This window comes from Pecten maximus, chromosome 4, assembly GCF_902652985.1.
Source record: "Pecten maximus chromosome 4, xPecMax1.1, whole genome shotgun sequence".
Taxonomy (NCBI): Eukaryota; Metazoa; Mollusca; class Bivalvia; order Pectinida; family Pectinidae; genus Pecten; species Pecten maximus.
Window position 1 is genome coordinate 23,703,096 of NC_047018.1, and position 20,726 is coordinate 23,723,821.

Genomic DNA, 20,726 nt, shown 5'->3' on the forward strand with positions numbered 1-20,726 from the left:
TTAGAACCACTGTACAATTTGACTTCATTAAAATAAGGTCACGTGACGCTTGAAACTGCGAACCTCATCATTAGTGTTTGGCTGTACATTGTGAGGATCGGCGGAAGAGCTAAGTGACAATGACCTGCCCACCGGGGTGCAGTTTTCAAACTATTCTTCAGAAGCACAGTCTGTCTTTAGCGGTACATAACCCCAGCTAGTTTAAGAAACATCCGGCCCGTCTTTAATCTATAACAGCTGACACGACGGATCTGTTCAGACACTTTCAGTTAAAGGTGATTTTTGTAACTAGATTGGTGTGAACCCAAAGAACAAGCTGGTAATATAAATCCTACCTAGGAATCAACAGTAGTGGTATAGTTATACACTTATGTATGTATTTGGCAGTATGTAGGACGGGTAGCACAGAGGATTAAGGGTATTAGGTGCCAAGGTAAATATCTCTGGCGTGAGAGCTCTACAGTGTGATAATACCCGTACCAGGCGTTACCGTCAAGAGCAGATAATCCAACATCAACACTTTTAACAATACATGGATTATCTTTCCTTGGCGAAAACAACAGCGGGTTTAATCTGCCAACATTTCGTAATATGAATTGTTAATTCGTTTTAATGTTCAGGAATCAATGAGTTTGGTTATGAAATGTTACCAGTGTGAATTTGGCTTGAGTATTACTGTGTGTTAATGTATATTAAGGATAATTTCAAGTACGGCTTTTCGGTTGTTGCTTGCCTCATCAAAGTATTTAATTTTTAACTAATCCGTGCCAATTCGGCTATAACCGTGAAATGTCCAGTATTCATTGCCTCGGTATATCATGTTCTAGTATTAAAACAAAAACACTTTTTTTTCAGAGCCAAGTCTAAAAATGGCGGACGGTCACTTCGCGACAAATTGGACAAGATTGGTCTTAGTTTGCCCGCTGGACGGAGGAAGGCAGCCAATGTCACGCTGCTGACGTCACTTGTCGAAGGTAAATATAATTGAAATATATATTCCAAGAATGTTTGTACAGAGGTATTTCACTACATATATCACGGTTAAATATTTTCCCTGGTATCTAAACTTGTAACTTTTTCAATTTTCTGCCGTTTCAAAAATCTGATAAGATTTATAACGTCTCACACCAGCGAGTTACAGGTTTTAACTGAACAGCAAGGTAAGGAAGTACAGCCACGGTTGACAGAGTGGCGGTTTGTACATGTACCTCTTACCTAGGACATATTCACTGTGTAGTATTCACCACAAAACTGGCTTGTGTGATACGAGAGTTTTCGTTCATTGGTGTCAGTCCGTTTGATTGCTAACACCTGCTTTTACATCACAACTTCAGACGATTTGATCGGCGAATTTCTCATTCACGAAAAATAAACCCAGAATAGTCAAATATATTGAACGTGATTCACACCTTATGAAATGAAGCGGTTGTTATGTATTCTCATCATTGATCAACGGTTGACTGGCCTAAAATATTTTGCTTTCTTGGCGACGACACGGATGATAAATGGGGATAGTGAAATCCTCCATGCGTGACCAAGGGTTCTGGAAATACACGCTAACTTAATGAGTCTTAAATCTAGCACGCATCAAGTGATACATATTCTGTGAGCTTCGTTGTACCACAAACTTACAACTCACCGCCTGATTCAACTATTATAAACTTGAAAAAACCCTGACAAACACAAAGATTAATCTACATTTATATAGAATATTTCAATGCATTCTGTGCATATAATTGCTCTAATTTAGTATAATTTTATGTAATGAATTTCAATGTATTTTACAGGTGAATCCGTGAGGTTAGCTCGTGACTATGGTTATTTGTGCGAGACGGAGTTTCCATCAAGACAATGCGCAGAGTATAACTGCCGTACATACACAGATCCCGCAGACCAAATGACCAGGAAAAACATGATTTTAGCCACAAAGTAAGTTTTTTTTTAACATCCCTTTTACTATAAACCATAAACATATGAATGACATCATTGATGGAAATTTCTTTTACAAAAGAGTTTAAATTGTTATTTTGTACCACAGATAAATAATTATTGAATAGTTACCAAAAGATGATTTTTCCAAGAATAAAATTTTAACAATATTTTCATATTTTTTCAGACAAATTCTCAAGGAATTCATGGATCTACTAAACCAAGACAGATCTCCATTAGGAAACACCAGGCCACAGATGATCCTGGAACCAGGGATACAGCGTCATCTCACTCACTTCAGCCTCATCACTCACGGATTCGGGTCACCAGCTGTCGTTGCCTCACTCACTGCAGTTCAAAATTATCTGAATGAGATGCTGAAAATTTTAGACAAAAATTATTCCACATCTCAAAATGCTCAGGTACCAAGTGGACAATTGGACAATGGAAAGACAAAACAGGAAAAGGATGAAAACAGAAGAGAGTAGCTATCATATTTTCCATGGACATAATTGGAGAAAAAACATAACTGAACTTCCGGTTCAATGTCAAAGAAGTGCTTGAACATAGCATTAATTCATCATGCTTGAAACGCAAACGGTGCCGTGTTTTATAAAAGTGACATCATTAAATTATTTCACAATGGGATAATATACATATAGGAAATCCAGGTGTCTTTCCACAACGGACAAAGAATGGAATCTGACGTAAACTATGAATATATAAGAGACTCAGCAGGACTGAAATACCACAAAACGACCGAATTATAGCGATTGTATTTCTGGTATTACCCATCATGCGTTGGGGCCTTGGACGTTTCCGTTGCACGTGACTTGGGAGCACTGAGAGTTGTAAGTGCCTATTATGTTGCGTTTGTCCTGCCCTTTGTGTTATGAATTATGTCTCTTTATCCAAGTCAGTTATCCTTGAACATTATTTTGCTTGGTCGACTTTTCTACCCATACCGTTTTAGAAATAAAACGATGATTTTATTGGTACAGTGGCTAGTGTGGACGATAGTACCAGTACAAGGATACCCGAGTTCACCAACTGAAGTTATACGGAGAATGGGTGTCGTTTTATACTGGACATGGGTCGCTCAAAGTGGATTTGTGTTTAGAACTTTACTTCAGCATTCCGGATTTCTCTCACCTTAAACGGGTCGACATATTACAGTCATTGTATCACAATTTTGTTGTATATTGAAATATTTTGAAAATTATTATTATGTGATTATAATTTAAATCTCTAGTCCAAGTTCATGTTTGTGTCGCATTTATTTTAATTTTCAGCAAGCTGCAAGGCGAGAGTGTACATTTTAATTTAAGTATATATGTGAGAATCTAGAGTCACCTATGTTTTATTTTGAGATGTGTATGTCTTGAAGGATTTTTGGGGACATTCCTCTAACATGTATAGAATATGTCTGACGATATCTTTTACGAATCCTCTTACCAAATGTTTTATGTAAGAGAGGTGGACAGAATCAAATATATTCAAGTCCATTTCGTTACCCAATGAAATGGATGATATGCGAATCCTAATAAAGTTTAGAAATTTCATTTCTTTGTTTGTACTTATTTGTTGTGCTGAGAGAAAAGGACTTTGGGAGGAAATGAGGACATGTTGGGGAACTGAGGACATATTGGGGAACTGAGGACATGTTGGGGAACTGAGGACATATTGGGGAACCGAGGACATATTGGGGAACTGAGGACATATTGGGGAACCGAGGACATGTTGGGGAACTGAGGACATATTGGGGAACTGAGGACATGTTGGGGAACTGAGGACCTGTTGGGGAGCTGAGGGCATATTGTACATGGATATCCACAGACTGGTGATATTGTTTTTTGTTATTCAGTGGTTTCCCCCAATAATCAGTTAACATTAACAAAATACCAGGTAGTTCAGTCTATGTGTATATCCAACGGGATATTCAATCGAAACCGCTAAAATATATCTATTGCATTTTTGCCAGTGAAATATAGAAATTTATCAAGCTAATAACTTTTTTTTATTTTCACTGCAGTGATGGGCAGTGAAAATGTAAGATTTTGCAGTGAAAATATAAGTTTTTCGTTTTTGACCAATCGGAGCGAACATTGTATTCACCTCATTGGAACTTGCCGAGTTTTTCAATCGAAGCGATAAGTGACACTATTAATTTTTCGGTGTGTTTAATTTTGTTTTCAAGCATATAAAATGCAATAAAAAGAAAATTGAATGGTGTCCTGTCTAGTATACAAACTAACATATATTTCGCTCGTATGACAGAATATTTCGATATTTTTCACTCTTGAAAATATTGATATGCTGTCATACTCATGAAATATAATTATGTTATATTAAACGGGACACCATTCCGTATCCTCTGTATATTGTAGTTTAAAATTGTCACGGGAACTTGCTGAACTAATTTCTCATACTCCCCTTTGTAGGTTTGAGTAACGATTATAAAGGTGTATTAAACTCGGTTTTCTTTAGCAATAAAAATGAAAAAAAGATACATGTTTCACAAATAACGAAAAGAACAGCATAACAAAAAAAGATACATGTTTCACAAATAACGAAAAGAACAGCATAACAAAAAAAGATACATGTTTCACAAATAACGAAAAGAACAGCATAACAAAAAAAGATACATGTTTCACAAATAACGAAAAGAACAGCATAACAAAAAAAGATACATGTTTCACAAATAACGAAAAGAACAGCATAACAAAAAAAAGATACATGTTTCACAAATAACGAAAAGAACAGCATAACCACAGGATATGAAACAGCAATTGATTTTCTGAAAAATGATTCATCGTTATCATAGTTATAAATGGCCTTAATTTAAAGACTAACGCATACAAAAGCGACCTACACTAACTTAAACTGACACCGTTTGTACACGTATTGTCGATTTTAACGCACATAAGTTACCATCTAGCTAGAAGAAGATGCACAAAATAATCAATAGTCCTCTTCTCATACATTTAACTCAAAATATATCTTATTGTATAAATAGGGTTAAGCGTCCTTTGTTGTGGAGGCAAATTTAAATGATAAACCATGTTTATGGAAGTGTTTATGGGAAAGCTATTGATAATTGTTTACAGAAATATAAACTTAATTACGATATATACCAAATGTGTTTATAGAAGATGAAAAGTGCTTATTAGAAATGTTTAAACCTTAATTAAAGCTTAATTAAAGAGAAGTGTCTATAGTTACATTATAATCGGAATTGTTAGAACAATTACATGTATAGTAATAAAAGATGTTTACACCAAAACTGACAAAAAGGGATGTTAAAAGGATTATGAACAACAGAAATGTTTACAAGACTAATGTTTATTTATCTAGAAAATTACTGAAATGTTGCTGATTGATGATCTTTACAGAGACTGTGTTTATGAAAAATAAATGGTTAAAAGAACAATGCTTATTATAAATATTCATATAATTTCTATTTATTTAAAAATTCCACCTTAACTTTTTAAATGAGTATTTACATGCATAATGTTATGTTTATTACATGTGTAAGAATTGACAGAAATGATAATTATCAGAAGATAGAATGGTGATCAAAAGTGATTTTACAGGAATTGTTTGGAATATCTTCAGTAATACATTATTCATAATGTACGAAGATATCTGAAATGTTTAATATTTATAAGATAACATTGAGAAACCATTTCAAAATATACAAAATTCTATGTGGTGTATACGGGTTACATAATCTCGTGCTCAGGGCAAAGTTTCCTATGGATTTTATAAACAAAAGACAATATTAATGAATATAAATGACCTTATGAACTAGCAGATGGCAGGCTCTTTCTCGACTCGCTCTGGCGTTCTGGTAGCAGAAGGTTGAAAGAATGGAATAATACGCTTGCAATAGGTGATCATACCACTGGTAAATAAAATGTCGTGTACGCCATTTCGTTAGGAAGTCATCCATGTTGATGTCACAGATAATATAAAATATCATTTTCTGAAAAAAGTGCGTGACAATAACCACAAAATCGTTAACCAAATAGCACCAAGTATTCCTGTTGTAGCTATTAATACTAAATATATATAATATTAAAAAACTATTATCTTCTCCCACATAGTTAATAATAAATATAGAAACTATAACAAAAAAAGTAAAAAGTCTAAAGCAGAATCGATTCTGCAATTCAATCTTCACAATTTAAATTCTTTAGGTAATCGGTTCTTCCCTTGAAATGAATCTCTGTCACATGATCAAAAACGATTTTTCGGATTACACGTTTTGTGCCTTCAACGCTAGAGAGGATATTCAACGAGCGTATAATCACTGCTAAATTGCTCCCGAATCACAATGATTTAGCAAGCTATATTGCTCGGGTAATTCTCAGTTAGCTCGATACATTAAAGCCCGAGGGCTTCCGGGTAAGTGATATTATGTACCGTTGTACATGGGTAATTTTGACTGGATAGTGCAATATCCTACACGTATATATGGAATATAACCATAGGTTAAGAAATGAAGTTAACTGAAACGAGACTTTTCGCAACGTTGTTTGGGAAATATGAACATTCCAATCAGATAACTATTTTAGTGATGGGTATAATCAGCGAGATATAACCGGAAGTTGATTGATTCATATGAAAAAAGGTGAATATGTGGTCAATAGGTGTAAACTGAAGTTTTACTGAGGTTGACAATAACCAACACATAGTATTAAATCTATGGAATAACAGAAATGAAATCATATATGGCTAACATCAATTGTGCCATCAATATTGAAGAGGAATTAGTATAAGCTTTTAGCTTGTTTTCCAATCCTATATGTATATATGATTTGTATTGTGATGTGTGTACTTGAATGTTAATAAAATATTGTTTAAACTAAACATTGAAGACACCTGGTTGCAACGATTTCTTTGGCTTTGAGCTGGGAAGACAGATTTTCTATTTTAGATTTTTTATCCGTTGCTGACTTCCGGTTCCGTGACCTATCATGCCGCATAACATGTCATCACAGGAAGTTGGATTGACATATAATGTAATTTTGAAGCAAAGCATGTAATCGATCGTCTTCGATGGCAAGGTGAACATAAAACACGAATTGCATAATTTTTGTTTGGAATGCAAAATATTTTGACAACGACACGGAGAATATTTGTTAAAAAGCGCTTTCGATATGAACTGTACAGTGTATTATTTACAGATTACGAATGTGTACGTCGAATACTGTGCATTAAATATATATATGTACTAGTGTGTTGGCCAGAGTTTGCTACTGTTTTGTTTATAACACTATTATAACAAACACTACCTAGGCTATGCCATGGTGAAGATGTACGATATTGGATCTAGTGTTATTTTCTCTATAAACGAAACCCGAATGTGCGACACAATGTACATATCAGAAACAGTTATTTAGGTCAAAATATGATGAGCGACTACGAGCTTCTAATGCATGTGACACTCTCACACTGCCATTCTGACTGACCGAGGCCATTTATTGTTAATGTGAAAATGATATCATAAATCATATATCAAGCTAAGACACTTTCCTGGCGTAAATAAAAACAGTTACGACCCTGCCAGTGTTTTATCGCTTATTTGTGCCTCGAGTTTCACCGGACACCAGTGGTCGGTATTTTGTAAAACCCTCGTATACATCAATACAAATAGTCTTGGACACAGCAGTTGGTCCACGACTAGTGTCACAGATACAGATAAACATATGTCATGTTACTACTCAAACAGTACATGTATAGGCCTTATACTATTCTGCTATAAATAGATATCAGAGCAAACATGCATGATATCTGTACAAAGTACATAATAAACCCCGATTCTAAACACTTGCGTCTCTATTTTGGACGGTACAGATTAGGACTGAGATACCGATGTTGTAAGACAAAGGGGTGTCAAAAAAAGAGAAGAACGTATCGGCAACGTCTTCCAGTTAAGTTTTCACCAATAACCACAGGCACGGGAGTTATATTCATGGATAAGACATATACATGTACTGCGTCGTCTCATAAACAACGTTGCAAAACTTATCAATCAAATCACATGTACATTTAGTTAAATGATACAAATCGCGTACACGTGTCCTGTACCTGTACTACCGAGTCTACCAAACATATTTTACGATTCAAATACACTTTTAGCTTTCCTTTACAAAGTATTATTAACATTCCCTCAGATAATATATTTTGTGTTGCTTCAAAAGAGGCACCAATTCGATATTCTATTCGGTGTGGAACGTTTTAAAAGGTTTGCTGTGTATTTTTGGCTTTCTGCCATAGAGCCCGCCACGATACAAATCTCTATAAGGCATCCTTCCTCTTTCGAAAGTGTGTATATAACGTAGCCGTCCTCAATAGACAGTGTCTCTATAACGCAGCCGTCCTCAATAGACAGTGTCTCTATAACGTAGCCGTCCTCAATAGGCAGTGTCTCTATATCGTAGCCGTCCTCAATAGTAGCCGTCCTCAATAGACAGTGTCTCTATAACGTAGCCGTCCTCAATAGACAGTATATCTATAACGTAGCCGTCCTCAATAGACAGTGTCTCTATAACGTAGCCGTCCTCAATAGACAGTATCTCTATAACGTAGCCGTCCTCAATAGACAGTGTCTCTATAACGTAGCCGTCCTCAATAGACAGTATATATATAACGTATCCGTCCTCAATAGACAGTATCTCTATAACGCAGCCGTCCTCAATAAACAGTGTCTCTATAACGTATGCCTACTCACTTGGAGGTGTTTCTATAATGTAGCTTGATCACTAGAAAATCTCTCTATAATGTAGCCTTACTCACTAGAATGTCTCTCTATAATGTAGCTTAATCACTAGAATGTCTCTCTATAATGTAGCTTAATCACTAGAATGTCTCTCTATAATGTAGCTTAATCACTAGAATGTCTCTCTATAATGTAGCTTAATCACTAGAATGTCTCTCTATAATGTAGCCCTACTCACTAGAAGTTCTCTCTATAATGTAGCCCTACTCACTAGAAGTTCTCTCTATAATGTAGTCCTACTCACTAGAAAGTCTCTCTATAATGTAGCTTAATCACTAGAATGTCTCTCTATAATGTAGCCCTACTCACTAGAAGTTCTCTCTATAATGTAGTCCTACTCACTAGAATGTCTCTCTATAATGTAGCCTTAATCACTAGAATGTCTCTCTATAATGTAGCTTAATCACTAGAATGTCTCTCTATAATGTAGCCCTACTCACTAGAAAGTCTCTCTATAATGTAGCCCTACTCACTAGAAGATCTCTCTATAATGTAGTCCTACTCACTAGAAGTTCTCTCTATAATGTAGCCCTATTCACTAGAATGTCTCTCTATAATGTAGCCTTAATGACTAGAAAGTCTCTATATAATGTAGTCTTAATCACTAGAAAGTCTCTCTATAATGTAGTCTTAATCACTAAAAGATCTCTCTATAATGTAGCCTTAATCACTAGAATGTCTCTCTATAATGTAACCCTACTCACTAGAAGATCTCTCTATAATGTAGCCCTACTCATTAGAAAGCCTACGCCACTTGAAACTTGAAAGACCTCTGTAAAGTGGACTAAATTTTGTGCGTCTAATGAAATAAGCTTTTAAGCTGAAAAGCAAGGATTCGATAATTCACTCACTTCACCTATCCTCCTCGTGCTCCTTGATACACTGTCCCACCCGTCTCCCTGATAGACTAACTCACCCGTCTCCTTGATACAATGCCCCACCGTCCCCTAATAGACTACCTCATCTGTCTTCATGACATACTGCCTCACTTGTCTACTTGATACACTGTCCCACCTGTACTCATGATACACTGTCCCACCTGTCTTCCTGATACACTGTCCCACCTGTCTTCCTGATACACTGCCCCCACCTGTCTCCCTGATAACTGTACCACCTGTCTCCCTGATAACTGTACCACCTGTCTCCCCGATACACTCACCCACCTGTCTCCCCGATACACTGCCCCACCTGTCTCCCTGATACACTGTCCCCACCTGTCTCCCTGATACACGGTACCACCTGTCTCCCCGATACACTGCCCCACCTGTCTCCCCGATACACTGCCCCACCTGTCTCCCTGATACACTGTCCCCACCTGTCCCCCTGATACACTGCCCCCACCTGTCTCCTTGATACACTGTCCCCACCTGTCTCCCTGATACACTGTACCACCTGTCTCCCTGATACACTGTACCACCTGTCTTCCTTATACACTGCCCCACCTGCCTCACTGATAAACTGCCCCACCTGTCTCCCTGATACACTGTACCACCTGTCTCCCTGATACACTGTCCCACTTGTGTCCCTGATACACTGCCCCCACCTGTCTACCTGATACAATGTCCCCACCTGTCTACCTGATAAACTGTCCCGCCTGTCTCCCTGATACACTGCCCCACCTGTCTCCCTGATACACTGTACCACCTGTCTCCCTGATACACTGTACCACCTGTCTCCCTGATACACTGTACCGCCAGTCTCCCTGATACACTGTCCCACCTGTCTCCCCGATACACTGTACCACCTGTCTCCCTGATACACTGTACCGCCAGTCTCCCTGATACACTGTCCCACCTGTACTCCTGATACACTGCCCCACCTGTCTTCCCGATACACTGCCCCATCTGTCTCCCTGATACACTGTACCACCTGTCTCCCTGATACACTGTACCACCTGTCTCCCTGATACACTCACCCACCTGTCTCCTTGATACAATGCCCCACCGTCCCCTAATAGACTACCTCATCTGTCTTCATGATACACTGCCTCACTTGTCTACTTGATACACTGCCCCACCTGTACTCCTGATACACTGTACCACCTGTGTCCCTGATACGCTGTCCCACCTGTTTCCCTGAAACACTGCCCCCACCTGTGTCCCTGATACAATGCCCCACCTGTCTCCCTGATACACTGCCCCACCTGTCTCCTTGATACAATGCTCCACCTGTGTTCCTAATACACTGCCCCCACATGTGTCCCTGATACACTGTCCCACATGTCTCCCTGATACACTGCCCCACCTGTCTCCTTGATACACTGCCCCACCTGTCTTCCTGATACACTACCCCACCTGTACTCTTGATAAACTGTCCCACCTGTACTCCTGATACACTGCCCAAAATGTCTCCCTGATACACTGTCCCACCTGCCTCCCTGATAAACAGCCCCACCTGTCTCCTTGATACACTACCCCACCTGTCTCCCTGATACACTGTCCCACCTGTGTCCCTGATACACTGGACCACCTGTGTCCCTGATACACTGCCCCACCTGTCTTCCTTATACACTGCCCCACCTGCCTCCCTGATAAACTGCCCCACCTGTCTCCATGATACACTATCCCACCTGTCTCCCATGATACACTACCCCACCTGTCTCCCTGATACACTAACCTACCTGTCTACCTGATACACTACCCCACCTGTCTCCCTGATACACTAACCTACCTGTCTCCCTGATACACTACCCCACCTGTCTCCCTGATACACTACCCCACCTGTCTACCTGATACATTGCCTTCACCTGTCTCCCTGATACACTGCCCGACCTGTTTCCCTGATACACTACCCCACCTGTCTCTCCGATGCATTGCGCCTATTGTGCCTCTTTCTTTGGCTTCTTCCCTTACTGATGCCCAGCTTCTCCATCCCAGCTTTGATCGTTCCTGCTCAGTTGTCCTCCTCCACGGTTTTTTGGCCGTCCTACTTTTCTCCTACCTTCTGGATGTCATGTCAGTGTTGTGGTATCCTGCTGGTATCCATCCCTAGTACATGTCCAATCAACTTCCATTTCTTGTGTGATATTGCGAGGTTTTTATACAATGAACAGAACTCTGAATTCCAAAGCGGCGTAGTTTTGCCATAGTGTAAAAAAAGTGCTCCTTAAAAGCTGTCGACAGTATTGGAAACAAGGTTACATATTTTATCAATTTTCCAAAAACTGTGCGACAGACAAAATTCAAATTGCATTTCAAAATCAACTTTGTGGTAAATGACCTTTACTAGAGTATATTACATATCCTGTATGTGTGCGTGTGTTATTATATTACTATATATGACTGGTCACTCTTAAATCACGAGAGAGGTGTGATATGCGGTCTGTTTATTCTTCTCGAAAGAAAACATATTTGCCATGCACCCTTGATTGCGTAATCGACAAGGGCACAAGACATTAGTGTCACATGTAAAAACACGTGTACGTAAGTCAAAATTCGTAGTTAAGTATCAGAATTGTAATTTACTGTTCGCAGGCAAACAAGCAAACATTAACAAAACAAAATTAATAAAAACAAAACCAGGGACATTCACAGATGTACAAAATAAGCAAGCAAACAAACAACCAAACAAACATTAAACATTTGACAGGTCCCCGTCCTTCCCTACCGTACCTACACCAACATACGAGGGTATGAGCTCAAATATTAACGGAAATCATGTAGAACATTTAATGTTAATGAAATCATGTAGAACATTTAATGTTAATGGAATCACGTACAACATTTAATGTTCATGAAATCATGTACAACATTTAATGTTAATGAAATCAGGTACAACATTAAGTTGTGCCTGTAGGTGTGGATAGTTTGATCTCGTCTCTTAATACGTCATGGACTTGGACAAGTCTACTTGTATATGGATTTGTCTTCCATGTTGTCATACATCTGTATAGAAATAGAAATGAAGATAAGTCTGATACATGGGTTAGTTCCAACAAAAAGGTATGCTTGATACCATCTTCTAAATTGATGGAACGGACTCTACAAAAACACAAATAATGGTACAGATACAGATACAGGATACAGATGTGTCATTCTTCTAAGACCCTTTGGTAAAGTGAGGGAAAGTTATGTTTAGGGAAAAATGTAATGGCATGTGTCTTCCTAGGGAGATGAATGGAGGATGCGTTTAAATTGAAGTATCTTACGTTAGAAAACAACCTTGATACAAACACCGATTTATAATGATTGAAAAGAGAGCCGGAATATAATCAGCATGGTGTACCTAAAATGACAGAGTGGAGAGGGAAGAAAATGCAACAGCATCCCTTTCCTTTGTTTTGAGGAAGAAGAGGCAAAGAAAAGGCATCAGTCGCCTCTTACGATCGAAAATTGGGATACATATTATCAGTACTGTTGAAACCTCAATGCTGTACAGAGCAGGGAGCAAGAGCGCACCTATCACAGGAGGGAGCCAAGCAGGTAGAAAGCAACGGCAAAATTGTTGCCTTGCCGTGTTGTCGCAGCCTAACACCATACCTCTACAACATATGTGTACAATAGACACTGCAAATGGACGTAGGTAACATGCAGATAATACATGGCTGTTTGTTTGTACTATACAGTAAAACGGCGACTTAAAATAGGACCATGTGATAGATTTATGACGATGACCTTGAAGGTCGTGAATCTATTATAAACGAAGTTCTGCTAACGGTCAAACGGCCGAAATCTTATGGATCAGAAAATGTCTAGTACGTCAATGGCGATCGGAGATAATTAGGACACTCACACCAAGGAAGAGAAAATCTAAAAATAATTTAGACTAATTGAACTGTCTTTGAATATTAACGACTGCTATTTATATAACATCCGGGGATGGTCCAAGTTCACTGCTTTTTTCTCGTTGACGTTGCCAATGTTGCTATATGCAATATTAACATAGGATGTTTAAGGCCTTCAAAAATTAAACAAATATCTCCGGTGGGATATCTTGCTTTTAATTTCGAAATTGCTTTTGTAAATAAATAATAGCAAATGACATTCAGTCTTCATCAAACTGTCGCACCAAAAAATCTTTATTTATCCATTTTGTTCTGTGTTCATTTCACAATTTAGAAATTGATAGCACGTGGCAGGCACATTATACGTAGGCTCTAGTTAGTCTCTAGAACATGTTCTCCGTGTTCCAATGTTTTTGTGGTTGGGGAATATTGCTAAAGACACGACAGATGTGGCTAAATCTCCCTAAGAGGCACCAGATTTGAGCTAATTGGGTTTCTTTTCCTTGGCACATGATTACACCTTAAGGGGAGAGAGATAGTCGGGAAGTTATAATGACAAGGAAGCATCGCTCCAGAAAAATACATCCTTGATGCTTTAGAGCATTAGTTTATGTAGATATACTAAAGTACCCCAACGCAAAAACTTAAAATGGATCTCACCATACAAAGAAATAAAGAAAATAATGATTTATTTTTGCGAATTCTAGTCTTATTGATTTAATATTACCGGAAATATGGTTTTCCGCCTCGTTTAATGAATGTGGGTCAATGTCTCCGACACGACTCTCTGCCCAATTTGGATGAGCAAAGTAAAACGACCCGGCCCCCTTTGCATGTCCTGATGAGGAGAGAAATGAGGCATATGGTTATAATGTGTAGCTGCACCTGATGACTTCATTGTGATATTCCTTCCGGCATTTCGATCGAAGCCGCGCTGATCTAGAGCAGTGCTGTTTTTATTCTTGGCATCTTGGTCCAAATATTTATGTTCCATTATCTGACTTTTATATGAATTCAACAGAGAATGTATCTATTATATTTCCTTTTCGTGTTTAACAATTAATGTATGAAATGAGAAATATGTCAGTATAAAGCTGTTTTCGTTTTCGACAATGAAAAGTAAGTGTACAGATATTGATTGGAATGGTCACTTTCGCTCCTTTGTACAGTATTGCATGCAATGTATTTAAAAGAGAAAACAAAGGTGAATTTAATAATGTCATCAGTCTTTAATATTATCACAAATCCAAAAACGTAAACAGATAAACTGCTTATTCAGTGTGAATAAAACAGTATGTCGCAGACATATCCTACGGGCGATGTTGTCACATTTGTACACAAAGCCCAAAGGCAACATTGGACGAACGTGCCTTCCTACAACTTGTATGAATGGCAACTACGACTGCTTACCTTACATTCATGTACTTACCTCACCTTCACACTAACGTAAGGTTGACAATTTGCCTTCAAGGCTCGCGAGTCGCAAAAGGATCCAGAATGCCTTGGAGGGGTATGCAGATGTGTCAAAACTCCCACAAGGCTAAGGTAGTGATGTTAGGCCTTTGTTAAAGTACATTGTCTCCGAAATAGTTCTCACGACACCCCAGGCACTAGGCCATGTATACATCAGATAGTTATATATTTATATATAGGTGTAATTTCTTCCTTCCGGCATCTTTCTCGTACACTAATTAATTGTGCAAGATGGCTTCGGGATATTTTGTCTGGCTAGCCGCCTTCTTACATGTGTGATGACAAAGACGACCTAGTTCAGTCAGGGTGATAATGCTAATAATAATATTATCACCAAAGACAGACGACACCCAGCAGTTTGCCAGTAGAAAATGGTATTACTGCTGTTGGGGAATTCGCCTAATATGCCAATATACAGATGATAATATAACGTCACCACCACCACCACCACCACCACCACTTAAACTGGTCTCGGACTACAACCAGTTGTCTTCCTCTTTGCCATATTGTACCTAGGCTTCTGGTGTGTTTTTACCATTCGGATTTGGCTGCAGAGTTCTTGTGTTGACGCTGTGTGATACGGGATTCTGATTTCTCTACTGCTAATGGATGCTAATTTGCTTTGCTGAATCGTCAGTTCCTCATCCAAATTTTTCCATCTGACACTTATATGCAAATGGCCAGAGTTTTAAAGCAGGACATAACGTTTATTTCTTTATCTTGTATATTTTTAGATTAAGACTGTTTATCAAAAATACAGGAACTCCAAAGCTATAAGCACATGCTCTCCTCCAATATCGACTGTTTATGAACAAAGTCATCAGTGTTATCGATTCATAAAATGCGGCAAACTCCCCCGGCCATTTTTAATTTACAGAATTTTCGAAGAGAAAAGAACATCATTGCAGCTATTTTGTCCTTTGCAGCATTAGCGTTATTAGTGTGGTTCACGATTTATTCTGAGAGAATGTAATATGAATCCCGAGAGATGTTCATATTATACCTATACAACGGAAATGCCGTACAATTACAAGCATGCGTATTGAGTATTCCGGCGGAAGTGATTATTTTCAGTAGCTGCCAAATGAGACAGAAAATGAAATACCTAACGATTAATGGCGAGTTCACTTCACCACCCCACAGACACTCTTGTATTAGTTTTTTTCTTCCGTTTTTTTAGGCTTGATATCAGATTGCAATAAGAAATGGGTCAACCTATGGTATTTCCTATCAGATATCGCAACGCTCAAATATATTACATTTGTAACTAAACAAGATAAAATGAATACTCAATATTATTTTATATTATATGTTTCAATTAGAGACACCAGGCCACCAAACAATAGTTACATTTCACTGACGTTAGACAAAACCTATATTATGATTGGAGTTACATTGGTTAAACAGAAGTAACTTTACATGAATCTCCTTATCAGAACAATCCAGTTTGGCAGTATGTGTACTATTTTATACAGTTAAACAATGACATAAAGGGATTCTAGTAGAGCCGGTAAAACTAGTCAAAATAGAAGATGTAGTCTACAGGAGGATATCAATATCAAACACACTGTAGACGATTGTTTTGACAGGACAGGTGGAATAAAAAGCTGGTTTGATTGTCACGAAAAAGAAAAACAACGTTCAAATATAGTTTCCAATATAGAAAGCTGTGTTACATGAAGCACAGAGCTAACGGAACGTTAACATTGTGTACTGACATGGGGCGTGTGTCGTTGTACTTTCATTACGTCACTCCAACACTTCAGGAGCAGTCTACACATAATGTATTCATAAGGAAGAACAATGAGCTATTTATGACACAAAAATAGAAATTATTCCTTTCTTACCTTGGTAGAATAATAAAATACCCTCTCGTGATTTATTTACTGTGTGACATTTACATAATATGACATGCGTGAAGGCAAGTCTTACATTAATGAGAGGCGATCGTTTAATATTCGTATATAAACGTAGCACAGGTAAGAAATTGTGTACATTAGTAGTGTTATTATACAGGTAGAGAGGTACAGTATAGTAGGGTTATTATACAGGTAGAGAGGTACAGTATAGTAGGGTTATTATACTGGTGGATAGGTACAGTTTAGTAGGGTTATTATACTGGTGGATAGGTACAGTATCGTAGGGTTATTATACTGGTGGAGAGGTACAGTATAGTAGGGTTATTATACTGGTGGAGAGGTACATTGTAGACGGGTTTTTATACTGATGGAGAGGTACAGTATAGTAGGGTTATTATACTGGTGGATAGGTACAGTTTAGTAGGGTTATTATACTGGTAGAGATGTACAGTATAGTAGGGTTATTATACTGGTGGAGAGGTACAGTGTAGTAGGGTTATTATACTGGCGGAGAGGTACATTGTAGACGGGTTTTTATACTGGTGGAGAGGTACAGTATAGTAGGGTTATTATACTGGTGGAGAGGTACAGTATAGAAGGGTTAGTATACTGATGGAGAGGTACAGTATAGTAGGGTTAGTATACTGATGGAGAGGTACAGTATAGTAGGGTTATTATACTGGTGGAGAGGTACAGTATGGTAGGGTTATTATACTGATGGAGAGGTACAGTGTAGTAGGGTTATTATACTGCTAGAGAAGTACAGTATAGTAGGGTTATTATACTGGTGGATGGGTACAGTATAGTAGGGTTATTATACTGGTGGATAGGTACAGTATAGTAGGGTTATTATACTGGTGCAGAGGTTCAGTATTGAACTAATGGATAGGTACAGTTTAGTAGGGTTATTATACTGGTGGAGAGGTACAGTGTAGTAGGGTTATTATACTGGTGGAAAGGTACAGTGTAATAGGGTTATTATGCTGTGAGATGTACAGTACAGTAGGGTCATTATACTGGTGAAGAGCTAAAGTATAGTAGGGTTATTATACTGGTGGAGAGGTACAGTGTAGTAGGGTTATTATACTGGTGGAAAGGTACAGTATAGTAGGGTTATTATACTGGTAGAGTGGTACATTATAGTAGGGTTATTATACAGGTGCAGATGTACAGTATAGTAGGGTTATTATACTGGTGGAGAGGTACAGTATAATAGGGTTATTATACAGGTGCAGATGTACAGTATAGTAGGGTTAGTATACTGGTGCAGAGGTACAGTATTAAACTGGTGGATAGGTACAGTTTAGTAGGGTTATTATACTGGTGGAGAGGTATAGTGTAGTAGGGTTAGTATACTGATGGAGAGGTACAGTATAGTAGGGTTATTATACTGCTAGAGAAGTACAGTATAGTAGGGTTATTATACTGGTGGATGGGTACAGTATAGTAGGGTTATTATTCTGGTGGAGAGGTACGGTATAGTAGGGTTATTATACAGGTGCAGAGTTACAGTACTAGTAGGGTTAGTATAACTGGTGCAGAAGGTACAGTATAAACTAATGGATAGGTACAGTTTAGTAGGGTTATTATACTGGTGGAGAGGTACAGTGTAGTAGGGTTATTATACTGGTGGAGAGGTACATTGTAGACGGGTTTTGATACTGGTGGAAAGGTACAGTGTAGTAGGGTTATTATACTGGTGGATGGGTACAGTATAGTAGGGTTATTATTCTTGTGGAGAGGTACGGTATAGTAGGGTTATTATACTGGTGGAGAGGTACAGTATAGTAAGGTTAGTATACTGGTGCAGAGGTACAGTGTAGTAGGGTTATTATACTGGTGGAAAGGTACAGTATAGTAGGGTTATTATACTGGTAGAGTGGTACATTATAGTAGGGTTATTATACAGGTGCAGATGTACAGTATAGTAGGGTTATTATACTGGTGGAGAGGTACAGTATAATAGGGTTATTATACAGGTGCAGATGTACAGTATAGTAGGGTTAGTATACTGGTGCAGAGGTACAGTATTAAACTAATGGATAGGTACAGTTTAGTAGGGTTATTATACTGGTGGAGAGGTACAGGGTAGTAGGGTTATTATACTGGTGGAGAGGTACATTGTAGACGGGTTTTTATACTGGTGGAAAGGTTCAGTGTAATAGGGTTATTATACAGGTGGAAAGATACAGTGTAATAGGGTTATTATGCTGTGAGATGTACAGTACAGTAGGGTCATTATACTGGTGAAGAGCTAAAGTATAGTAGGGTTATTATACTGGTGGAGAGGTACAGTGTAGTAGGGTTATTATACTGGTGGAGAGGTACAGTATAGTAGGGTTATTATACTGGTAGAGTGGTACAGTATAGTAGGGTTATTATACTGGTGGATAGGTACAGTTTAGTAGGGTTATTATACTGGTAGAGATGTACAGTATGGTAGGGTTATTATACTGATCGAGAGGTACAGTATAGTAGGGTTATTATACTGGTGGAGAGGTACAGTATGGTAGGGTTATTATACTGATGGAGAGGTACTGTATAGTAGGGTTATTATACTGCTAGAGAAGTACAGTATAGTAGGGTTATTATACTGGTGGATGGGTACAGTATAGTAGGGTTATTATTCTGGTGGAGAGGTACGGTATAGTAGGGTTATTATACTGGTGGAGAGGTACAGTATAGTAAGGTTAGTATACTGGTGCAGAGGTACAGTATAGTAGGGTTATTATACTGGTGGAGAGGTACAGTATAGTAGGGTTATTATACTGGTGGAGAGGTACAGTATAGTAGGGTTATTATACAGGTGCAGATGTACAGTATAGTAGGGTTATTATACTGGTGGAGAGGTACATTGTAGACGGGTTTTTATACTGATGGAGAGGTACAGTATAATATGGTTTTTATACTGGGGGAGAGGTACAGTGTAATAGGGTTATTATACAGGTGGAGAGGTACAGTGTAGTAGGGTTATTATACAGGTGGAGAGATACAGTGTAGTAGGGTTATTATACAGGTGGAGAGGTACAGTATGGTAGGGTTATTATACTGGTGGAGAGATACAGTGTAGTAGGGTTATTATACAGGTGGAGAGGTACAGTGTAGTAGGGTTATCATACTGGTGGAGAGGTACACTATAGTAGTTGGCAGTTATGGAATGATAATGCCTACTGGACAAATACAAATTTAACATGAAGCGCCAGTGCTCTTCATGAAATTTGCCTTTGTCCAGTTTGTCGTAGAGTGTCCCACCCATTGGGGTATCATCGGTATGATGGTCCATTTCCATTTCTACCATCATTACAAATCCTATGGCAAAACCGCCACATTAGATGATTTAATGAATTACAGGTACCACAAGTAACCTTTTCGGAGCTCTTTGCTTCACCGCTGAATTGTTTTGATTGGGCCTGTAATCTGACAGCTTTGTGTCAGTCTTTGTCTGTTTTCACTGCTGTTTTTCTCTCTCTGTTAGTACCACCTTTGAGGTGTGATATTTATGGTTGTGTTATGACGCTGTAGTATATATCATCGCAATATTAAGTGCTGGAACATTACGTCTTGAATCTATTGTCTTGGACACATTTTCGAGAATGGAAAACAATTATGAAAAAGGATTATCATAAAGGTAAATCTGTTTTATATGTAACATAAATCGCGTTATTTGTGTGAAATTTCTTAATTATCTGTATGTACTTCGACTGTATCATATGCAAGTTCTTATCTTATACTCAATTTCATGTTTCTAGTTTAATCGTCCCTATTGCATTTTCCATTTCTAGACAATGTAATCTCCACCTTCTCTACCCAGGCGTCCATATCCCATTTGTTTCAAGGATATGTTCCAAATATCACAATCTTCTTGACAGTTGACGACTATCTACGCTTGAAGATAATTTACAGGGTTTTTGGAGATGCGGGTTGATGGATATCATACCGAAGTTTTATGGCTAATATG

The 20,726-nt window shown here is 38.3% G+C and overlaps 1 protein-coding gene across 3 annotated transcripts in view; it reads left to right on the top strand.

The window, feature by feature from the left end:
* The window catches only part of LOC117325558 (transcription factor AP-2-epsilon-like), a 39,730-nt gene extending 36,239 nt beyond the window's left edge, over positions 1–3,491 (top strand). For all 3 annotated transcript variants that reach the window (XM_033881866.1, XM_033881867.1, XM_033881865.1), the window contains 3 exons: positions 856–974; positions 1,788–1,929; positions 2,117–3,491. In XM_033881866.1, the coding sequence (XP_033737757.1) occupies positions 856–974; positions 1,788–1,929; positions 2,117–2,417 (562 nt within the window). In that variant the 3' untranslated portion in view covers positions 2,418–3,491. The remainder of the gene's footprint in view (positions 1–855; positions 975–1,787; positions 1,930–2,116) is intronic.
* Positions 3,492–20,726: the final 17,235 nt, after the last annotated feature.